Here is an 11,123-nt window from a genome sequence, read left to right as displayed (position 1 = left end):
CTGTAAGAAAATTCATTTCTGTTAGCTAGAAATTATTCTGTTATAGCAACATTAAACGGACTCACCAACCCTCAGATTAATTAAATATAATAATTATGTCTACATCCAAGGCCATAGCAAGCTAAAGTAACAGTGAAATTTTAACATTGTAACTATCTTGATTAAGACCTGAAGAGAATGACCTTATCTGTATAAGTGTGTCTAAGAATATTTAAAATGTCCCAGAGTATCCCACAATTAGGAATAAAATGTGATTTTATTGATAAAATTTCTGGTATAACACAAAATAGAGTGTTCATGATTTTTCCTCTTGCTAATTGAAAGAAGCACTTTCCCAGTAGCCTACCAAATTGAAAAGTTCATATTAGGAATTTCTGGTATGGAAACGAAGAGAAACATAGGAACATTCTGAAAACAGAGAGCTAAAACACAAATTTTTGGTAGGCAGAATAATGCTTGCTGATGATATGAGACCCGCTGTATTTGTTTGTTTTTTCAGGCACTCATGTGTTTCACCTCTCTTATTAAGATGAGCACATTTTCTGCTTACAAGGCTGTTAATAAATATATTCTCTGCCAAGCTGGCATTGGAATCTCATCCAACAACTTCCTCCTCTTCCACATCTTCAAATACTCGCATTATCACAAGCCAAAGGTCACTGACCTGATAACCTGTTTCCTGGCCCTTGTCCACATAATGATGCTTCTCACTGTGCTGTTTTTGACGTCTCCAGACTTGTTTGAATCACTGAATTTTTTGAATGACTTCAAGTGTAAAGCTTTGTTCTACATAAGCAGGGTGATGAGGGGCCTCTCCATCTACACCACCTGCATACTGAGTGTCATCCAGGGCATCACCATCAGCCCCAGCACCTCCTGGTTGGCCAACTTTAAATATAAATCCATAAAGTTCATCTTCTATTTATTCTTATTGTTATGGTTTCTATGTTTGTCTTCCTGTACTACCATGATCTTCCACATTGTAGCAAATTCCAATGTGACCCAGACCGATCTGATGATTCTCACTGAACACTGCTCATTTTCCCCAATGAGCCATAGCATCAAGGGTTTGATGTTCACAATGACCACATCCAGGGATGTCTTCCTTATCAGTGTCATGCTGCTCTCAAGTGTGTACATGGTGATACTCTTGTCCAGGCATCAGAAGAGGTCCCAGCACCTTCACAGCACCAGCCTCTCCCCAAGATCTTCCCCCGAAAAGAGAGCCACCCAGACCATCCTGCTGCTGGTGAGTTTCTTTGTGGTCATGTACTGGGTAGACTTCATCATCTCATCCTCCTCAATGATACTGTGGACATATGACTCAGTTATCTTGGGTGTCCAGGGTGTTGTGGTCAATGCCTATGCCACTGTCACTCCATTGGTGCTTATCAGTTCTAATAAAAGGAATATTAACTTATTGCAAAATTTATCATGGAAAACCTTTCCATTTTAACAGATTGAATAAAAAATGGTTTTTCTTTGGGTATGAATGTGGTGCAGAAGACGCTGCTTCAGATGCACATCCCATCATAGTCCTGAGTTTCAATACCATCACTGCTCTGGTCCAGCATTCTCCTAATGCACATCCTGGAAGATAGCAGGTGTTCACTTAAGTACTTCAGTTCCTGCCACCCACATGGAAGTGAGAGTTGAAGATCTAGACTTTCGGGTTTGACCTGCCCTACCCTATTGCAGGCCTTTGGAGATGGAACCAGCTGATGAGTAATTCTTCTTTGCATGTCTCTCTGTTCTCTTTCTCTGCTTTCAAATGAAGTAAAAATAAATGAACATAATTTTAAATGATTGCCTTAAAAATGGATGTTTCAGACACAATGAAAATCATTCTAATAGAATATGTTCCTATGGAGCCGGCGCCGTGGCTCAATAGGCTAATCCTCCACCTTGCGGCGCCGGCACACCGGGTTCTAGTCCCGGTTGGGGCGCCGGATTCTGTCCCGGTTGCCCCTCTTCCAGGCCAGCTCTCTGCTATGGCCAGGGAGTGCAGTGGAGGATGGCCCAGGTGCTTGGGCCCTGCACCCCATGGGAGACCAGGAAAAGCACCTGGCTCCTGGCTCCTGCCAGGATCAGCGCGGTGCGCCGGCTGCAGCGGCGGCCATTGGAGGGTGAACCAACGGCAAAGGAAGACCTTTCTCTCTCTGTCTCTCTCTCTCACTGTCCACTCTGCCTGTCAAAAAAAAAAAAAAAAAAAAAAAAGAATATGTTCCTATGGAATCAATTCCATTTCTATAGAATTATACTTCTATTTCTAAAGACTTTGAAATATATACTGCACAGTATTACAGTTTTCTTTAACATCCACAATGGATTAATATTAAGATAGGTTTAACAATTATTTGCTCTTTCATTTTGATTTCAGACTTTCATACAGGAAATCCTTTATTCTTAAAGTGAACACGTGATACAATCACATATTTCATGAATCTAATTTTGACAAAGTCCTAAGTAAACATTCAAGCCTGTCATGTATGTCAGTTTTCATTAGCTATGTTACTTTTGTATTTCTGACCTTTTTAGTATTACATAAAGGTTGTGGAGATTGTGCTGTCATGGTTTTTCATTTGTAAGTCTTTTCCTCTATGCATTCTCAAATTTTACTTCCTACCTATTTTCCTAAGTTTGGTTCTGATATGTTTGAACATTCCCCTTTTTACTCTTTTATTAATATATTGAAATTATGTATTCAGAATCTTTTATGACATACTATATTAGATCATTAAAATTATTTCTATTGAATTAGTATTTTCATAGCTTTATAAATTCTCTAGGTTTAATGTTCTAAATGGATGAGTTTTAGTCCCTCTCATCATAGTTACCATCTATATTTGGATTTTCTATTCCATGATTTTTCTGTAAATGAAATTCTGCAGCTCAGCGTGTCAGTGCATTAATACTCTCATCAACTAAGTTTAATGTTTAAACTGCATTGTATAGCTGCTACTTTGCTGCATGTTTTCAAGTTATTTATATTTTATTTGTTTTTCCCAATATAGCTGATCAGGACCATTAATCTTTGCTCTTACTATTTCTCATTCCCATAATTATTATTTTTGTAACAAATTAGTAGTTTAATAATAAACACATCAGTAGTTTCATAGAAAATGTTGTGGCTTTACCCTTGATATCAGCTGATTCTTACTCACTGATCCTCAAACTTTGGGCATTATTAAAAAAGAAAAATCTTGTGTTCATGTCAGTGATAGGAGATGAACTCTGGTAGAGGTTCCCTACAGTGATTTCAAACTGAGAGGCTCATGGACAAGCTAAATACCACTGCACACTTACTGTCAGAGGCAGTGTTAAAATGTTGGGGTGGTAGTGGAAGGGGAGAATATGTGAAGCTTGAATAAGCCCACAGGTAATGTGGATAAATACATTTATGAGTCAGGGAGATAATAATAAATTTTATTCAACAATCCCACTGTCATTGCAATGTCCTCTTTTGATGCTTCCATGGCCTTGGCAGCTCATGACAAGAGCCTCAGCTCATCACTGACATCATAAATAAGAGTTTCAATTGTTAATTCAACAACAAGAGTCACTGTGCACTTACTCCCCATGTAGGATCTCTGTCCTTAATGTGTTTTACTATGCGAATTAACAGTAAAACTAGTCTTTATACTTTGTGTGTCTGTGTGGGTGCAACCTGTTGAAATCTTTACTCAGTTGATACTAAGTTGATCTTCCATATAAAAAGATAATTAAAAAAGAATCTTATTGAAGAATGGGATCTCCTATGCATTATATTTTTGTTACAGTATAAGTCACCACAAATCAGGGAAAACATATGGTATTTGTCTTTTTGGCACTGGATTATTTCACTAAGTATAATGGTTTCCAGTTAAATCCATTTTGTTGCAAAAGACAGAATTTCATTCCATTTTTATGGCTGAATAGTATTCCATACCAGATAGATAGATAGATAGATAGATAGATAGATAGATAATCACAATTCCTTTATGCAGTCATCAGTTGATGCACATCTGGGTTGATTCAATATCTCAGCTATTGTTAACTGAACTTCAATAATCATGGGGATACGGATAACTCATAAACTGATTCATTTCATTGGGGTAAATTCTCAGGAGTGGGATGCCTGGGTCATGTGATGTATCTATATTCAGTGAGCTGATGAATCATCATATTGTCTTCCACAATGACTGTACTAGTTTACATTCCCATCAACAGTGGATTAGAGTAAGTTTTCCCCCTATATCCTTGCCAGTATTTATTGTTTGTTGTTTTCTGTATGAGAGCCATTCTAACTGGTATGAGATGAAACCTCATTGTGGTTTTGATTTGCACTTCCCTGTTGGCTAGTTATCTTGAGCTTTTTTTAATTTGTCTTTTGGGCATTTGAATTTCTTCTTTTAAAAATATATGTTCAAGTCCTTTTCTCATTTCTAAATTGAATTTTTTTGGTATTGAGTTTCATGAGTTCCTTATCTATTCTGGATAGCTTGCATAGTTTGCAAATATTTTCTCTCATTCTGTCAGTTGCCTCTTCACTGTGCTAAGTGTTTCCTTTGCAATGCAAAAGCTTTTCAGCTTGATGTAATCCCATTGTCGATTTTGGCTTAGATTATGCTTCTGGGGTCTTTTCCAAGAAATCTTTGACTATGACAATGTCTTGCAGATTTTCCCCAATGTTTTCCTTTAGTAATTTGTTGGAATTGGGTCAAATATTAAGATTCTTGATCCATTTTGAGTTGACTTTTGTATAAGGTGTAAGGTAGGGGACTTGCTTCATACTTTTGCATGTGGAGATCCAATTTTCCAAGCACCATTTGTTGAAGAGATTGTCCTTTCTCCAGGGATTGATTTTAGCTCCTCTGTCAAAGATTAATTGATTGTAGATATGTGGATTGATTTCTGAAGTTTCTATTTTGTTCCATTTATCTATTTTTGTGCCAGTGCTAGGCTGTTTTGGTTATAACTGCCCTTTAGCATGTCCTGAAATCTAGTATTGTGACACTGCACCTTTGTTTCTGTTGTTTAACATTGCTTTAGCTATTCAGGGTTTCTTGTGTTTCCATATGAAATTTAGCATCATTTCTTCTAGATCCTTGTCCTTGGTATTGTGATTGGGATCACACTGAGTCTGCAAATTTCTTTTGGTGGCATGGACATTTTGATCCTATTAATATTGCAATCCACAAACATGGAAAGTTTTCTATTTTTGTGTCATTATCATTTTACAATTATTTAATTTTCCAGTTCAAATATTTTAAATATTATTCCTATAATGCATTTCTGTGAATCTGTATTCTGGTGATTTCTTTCTGCATGTGCTTCATTCTTTTCAATTTTATTATTGAAATCAGTGTCCCTCAATCCATGGAAAGTCTCTAGTTGGCACTTTTCTTTGTTTATTCCAGATGACCAGAGGGAAAGTTGTACAACTCACACAGCTTTGAGATTCAAGAAGTCAGCCAGAGTCCTGGGGGCAACACTTGTCTCTCAGTTTGATTTTTTTTTCCCTTGAGTATACTTATTTTTGTTGGAAGAGATTTGGGAACATGCAGTATAGGTTTTTCATGGATACATGTTCAATGAATTTACAAATGAGTAGTGTTTTCATGTAGCTTGTGGCAGACAATAGACTCATACCTGAGTAATATGCTGGACATTTATACTGATTTATAGGCTGATTGGTCTTTAATTTTTGATAAGTAATTTTATGCTTTACACAGTTTTCTGGAATTCTTATCCTTTATATTGTTTTTGAGCACTAGAGAACTGATAACTAATATCTTCCCATCCTGTGAAGTTGGTTTTCTTTTTTTCAGAAATAGCTGAAATTCTTATCTGGCTTCAAGTTTTGACTGCAATCATTTCAATTCCTACATAACACTTTTTTATTACTTGGAGATAACTTGTATGTTTATTTTGATACAACTACTATATAAGATAATCTTTTTTTTAATTTTTAACACTTAAGAATAACTGTGTATTAATTACAGAATTAAACCAGTCATATTAAGTAGAACAGACAAAAAAACTACTAAGAGGGATAATGTATTAAGTTGTTCATTAACAGTCAGGGCTATGCTGATCAAGTCACCATTTCCCATAGTGTCCGTTTCACTTCAGGAGGTTTCCTTTTTGGTGTTCAGTCAGTTGTCACCGATCAGGGAGAACATATGGTATTTGTCCCTTTGGGACTGGCTTATTTCACTCAGCATGATGTGTTCCAGATTCCTCCATTTTGTTGCAAATGACTGGATTTCGTTGTTTCTTACTGCGGTATAGTACTCTAAAGAGTACATATCCCATAATTTCTTTATCCAGTCTACCGTTGATGGGCATTTAGGTCGGTTCCAGGTCTTAGCTATTGTGAATTGAGCTGCAATAAACATTAGGCTGCAGACCGCTTTTTTGTTTGCCCATTTAAATTCCTTTGGATAGATTCCAAGGAGTGGGATGGCTGGGTCGAACGGTAGGGTTATCTTCAGGTTTCTGAGGAATCTCCAGAGTGACTTCCATAGTGGCTTGACCAGTTTGCATTCCCACCAACAGTGGGTTAGTGTCCCTTTGTCCCCACATCCTCGCCAGCATCAATTGTTGGTAGATTTCTGAATGTGAGCCATTCTAACCGGGGTGAGGTGAAACCTCATTGTGGTTTTGATTTGCATTTCCCTGATTGCTAGTGACCTTGAACATTTTTTCATGTGCCTGTTGGCCATTTGGATTTCCTCTTTTGAAAAATGTCTATTGAGGTCCTTGGCCCATCTCTTAAGTGGGTTGTTGGTTTTGTTTTTGTGGAGTTTCTTGATCTCTTTGTAGATTCTGGTTATTAACCCTTTATCTGTTGCATAGTTTGCAAATATTTTTTCCCATTCTGTCGGTTGTCTCTTCACTCTCCTGACTGTTTCTTTTGCAGTACAGAAACTTCTCAATTTGATGCAATCCCAATAGTTAATTTTGGCTTTGACTGCCTGTGCCTCCCGGGTCTTTTCCAGAAACTCTTTGCCTGTGCCAATATCTTGAAGGGTTTCTCCAATGTTCTCTAGTAACTTGATGGTGTCAGGTCGTAGATTTAGGTCTTTAATCCATGTTGAGTGGATTTTTGTGTAAGGCGTAAGGTAGGGGTCTTGCTTCATGCTTCTGCACGTGGAAATCCAGTTTTCCCAGCACCATTTATTGAATAGACTGTCCTTGCTCCAGGAATTAGTTTTAGATCCTTGATCAAATATAAGTTGGCTGTAGATGTTTGGGTTGATTTCTGGTGTTTCAATTCTGTTCCATTGGTCTATCCATCTGTTTCTGTACCAGTACCATGCTGTTTTGATTACAACTGCCCTGTAGTATGTCCTGAAGTCTGGTATTGTGATGCCTCCGGCTTTGTTTTTGTTGTACAAGATTGCTTTAGCTATTCGAGGTCTCTTGTGCCTCCATATAAATTTCAGCACAAATTTTTCCAGATCTGAGAAGAAGGTCTTCGGTATCTTGATTGGGATTGCATTGAATCTATAAATGGCTTTTGGGAGAATGGACATTTTGATGATATTGATTCTTCCAATCCATGAGCATGGAAGATTTTTCCATTTCTTGGTATCCTCTTCTATTTCTTTCTTTAAGGTTTTGTAATTTTCATCGTAGAGATCTTTAACGTCCTTGGTTAAGTTTATTCCAAGGTATTTGATTGTTTTTGTAGCTATTGTGAATGGGATTGATCTTAGAAGTTCTTCCTCAGCCATGGCATTGTCTGTGTATACAAAGGCTGTTGATTTTTGTGCATTGATTTTATACCCTGCTACTTTGCCAAACTCTTCTATGAGTTCCAATAGTCTCTTAGTAGAGTTCTTTGGGTCCCCTAAATAAAGAATCATGTCATCTGCAAAGAGGGATAGTTTGAGTTCTTCCTTCCCAATTTGTATCCCTTTAATTTCTTTTTCTTGCCTCATAGCTCTGGCTAGAACCTCCAGAACTATATTGAATAGCAGTGGTGAGAGTGGACATCCCTGTCTGGTACCAGATCTCAGTGGAAATGCTTCCAAATTTTCCCCATTCAATAGGATGTTGGCTGTGGGTTTTTCATAGATTGCTTTGAATGTATTGAGGAATGTTCCTTCCAAGCCCAGTTTGCTTAGAGTTTTCATCATGAACGGGTGTTGTATTTTATCAAATGCTTTCTCGGCATCTATTGAGATAATCATATGGTTTTTCTTCTGCAGTCTGTTAATGTGGTGTATCACATTGATTGTCTTGCGCACATTAAACCATCCCTGCATACCAGGGATAAATCCCACTTGGTCTGGGTGGATGATCTTTCTGATGTGTTGTTGCATTCTATTGGCGAGAATTTTATTGAGGATTTTTGCATCTATGTTCATCAGGGATATTGGTCTGTAATTCTCTTTCAGTGCTGCATCTTTTTCCGGCTTAGGAATTAAGGTGATGCTGGCTTCATAGAAAGAATTTGGGAGGATTCCCTCTTCTTCAATTGTTCTGAGTAGTTTGAGAAGAATTGGAGTTAGTTCTTCTTTAAATGTCTGGTAGAATTCAGCAGTGAATCCATCTGGTCCTGGGCTTTTCTTTGTTGGGAGGGCCTTTATTACTGTTTCAATTTCTGTCTCAGTTATGGGTCTGTTTAGGTTTTCGATGTCTTCCTGGTTCAATTTAGGTAGCTTGCATGTGTCCAGGAATCTATCCATTTCTGATAGGTTTCCCTGTTTGCTGGCATACAAGTCTTTGTAGTAATTTCTGATGATTCTTTTGATTTCTGTGGTGTCTGTTGTTACATTTCCTTTTTCATCTCTGATTTTATTGATTTGGGTCTTTTCTCTTCTTTTTTTAGTTAGTTGGGCCAATGGGGTGTCAATTTTGTTTATTTTTTCAAAAAACCAGCTCCTCGTTTGGCTGATTTTTTGTAATGTTTTTCTTGATTCAATCCTGTTGATTTCTTCTCTGATTTTAATTATTTCTCTTCTCCTACTAGATTTGGGTCTGGTTTGCTGTAGGTTTTCTAGATCCTTGAGGTGAATAGAAAGCTCATCTATTTGGTGCCTTTCCAATTTCTTGATGTAGGCACCTATTGATATAAACTTCCCTCTTAACACTGCTTTTGCTGCGTCCCATAAGTTTTGGTATGTTGTGCTGTTATCCTCATTTACTTCCAGAAAGTTTTTGATTTCTCTTTTGATTTCTTCTATGACCCATTGTTCATTCAGGAGCATGTTGTTCAATCTCCATGTGTTTGCGTATGCTCTAGGGATTCCTGAGTTGCTAATTTCCAACTTCATTCCTTTATGGTCTGAGAAGCTGCATGGTATGATTCTAATTCTTTTGAATTTGCTGAGACTTGCTTTATGGCCTAGTATGTGGTCAATCCTAGAGAAGCTTCCATGTACTGCTGAGAAGAATATAAAATCTTTAGCTGTAGGATTGAAAGTTCTGTATAAATCTGTTAGATCCATTTGGGCTATAGTGTCGTTTAAATCTACTGTATCCTTGTTGATCGTCTGTCCTATTGATCTGTCTATTTCTGAGAGTGGAGTATTGAAGTCCCCCAGTACTATTGTATTGGGGTCTAAGTCTCCCTTTAAGTCCGTTAACAAATCTTTTAGATAAACTGGTGCCCTGTAGTTAGGTGCATATACATTGATAATTGTTATATCTTCCTGTTGAATTGATCCCTTAATCATTATGTAGTGTCCCTCTTTGTCTCTCTTAACGGTTTTTGTGGTAAAGTTTATGTTGTCTGAAATTAAGATGGCTACGCCTGCTCTTTTTTCATTTCTGTTGGCATGGTATATCTTTTTCCAGCCTTTCACTTTCAGTCTGTATGGATCTTTGTTGGAAAGATGAGTTTCTTGTAAGCAGCAAATAGATGGGTTTTGTTCCTTAACCCAATCAGCCAATCGGTGTCTTTTAACTGGACAGTTCAGGGCATTCACGTTCAATGTGACTAATGATAAGTTGTAACTTTGCCCTGCCATTTGCCAAAGATAAGTTCTAATATATGCTTTGAATTCCCTGTGATCTTTGCTGTGAGCTTTCCTTCCTTGGTTTCCTTCCTTTACCTTCTTTCATATTGATGACCGTGTTTCTTTGTTTCTGTGTGTAACACATCTTTAAGCATCTTTTGCAGGGCTGGACGAGTGGCAACAAATTCTTTCAATTTCTGTTTGTTATGAAAAGTCTTTATTTCACCTTCATTCACAAATGATAGCTTTGCAGGATATAATATTCTGGGCTGGCAGTTGTTCTCTCTTAGTACCTGGGCTATATCTCGCCATTCCCTCCTGGCTTGTAGAGTTTCTGATGAGAAGTCAGCTGTGAGTCTGATTGGAGATCCTGTGAGAGTAATCTGACGTTTCTCTCTTGCACATTTTAGGATCTTTTCTTTATGTTTCACTGTGGAGAGTTTAATTACAACGTGTCGTGGTGAGGGTCTCTTTTGGTCGTGTTTATTAGGGGTTCTGTGAGCTTCCTGTACTAGGATTTCTCTGTCCTTCTCCAAACCTGGGAAATTTTCTGCTAATATCTCACTAAAAAGGCCTTCTAATCTTTTCTCTCTGTCCATGCCTTCAGGAACTCCTAGAACCCGAATGTTGGGTTTTTTAGTATCCTGAAGATTCCCGACAATATGTTTTAGATTCCTAGTTTCCTCTTCTTTTCTTTGGTCTGACTGTATCCTTTCCTGTTCTCTGTCTTCTAAGTCCGATATTCTCTCTTCTGCTTCACCCATTCTGTTTGTAAGGCTCTCTATTGTGTTTTTCATTTGATCTATTGAATTCTTCACTTCAGTCACTATCCCAGTTTCCTGTTGTACTAGTTGTTTCGTTTCATTTTGATTCCTCCTTAATATTTCATTTTCACGAGGGAGATTTTCTACCTTGTCCATTAAGGATTTCTGTAGTTCAAGAATTTGTTTTTGAGAACTTCTTAATGTTCTTATCAATTTTTTGAGATCTGCTTCTTGCATTTCTTCTATATCATCATCCTCATAATCTTGAATTGGGGTGTCTTTTTCATTTGAGGGCTTCATGGTGACTTCCTTGTTTTTATTACCTTGGTTTTTGCGTTTGTTATTTGGCATATTGGAGATATTTGGTTTCTTCACTGTGGTGCTTTTTCTTGTTATACTATGACTCTAG

The 11,123-nt window shown here is 37.5% G+C and overlaps 1 protein-coding gene across 1 annotated transcript; it reads left to right on the top strand.

Annotated features, from left to right (window-relative positions):
* The first annotated feature begins 529 nt into the window (after positions 1 to 529).
* Positions 530 to 1,456, top strand: ORYCUNV1R1585 (vomeronasal 1 receptor oryCunV1R1585). Its single transcript, NM_001167272.1, has one exon. The coding sequence runs from the start codon at positions 530 to 532 to the stop codon at positions 1,454 to 1,456; it is 927 nt and encodes a 308-aa protein (NP_001160744.1).
* Positions 1,457 to 11,123: the final 9,667 nt, after the last annotated feature.

The sequence above is a fragment of the Oryctolagus cuniculus genome, chromosome 19 (genome assembly GCF_051225735.1).
Source record: "Oryctolagus cuniculus isolate XC-2025 breed Fujian yellow rabbit chromosome 19, ASM5122573v1, whole genome shotgun sequence".
NCBI lineage: Eukaryota > Metazoa > Chordata > Mammalia > Lagomorpha > Leporidae > Oryctolagus > Oryctolagus cuniculus.
Note: the sequence above shows the minus strand (reverse complement) of the source record. Positions and strands in the feature narration are given on the sequence as shown.

Excerpts from the sequence above, each read along its gene's own strand:
- ORYCUNV1R1585 (NM_001167272.1), top strand. The coding sequence starts at position 530 with ATGAGCACATTTTCTGCTTACAAGGCTGTTAATAAATATATTCTCTGC.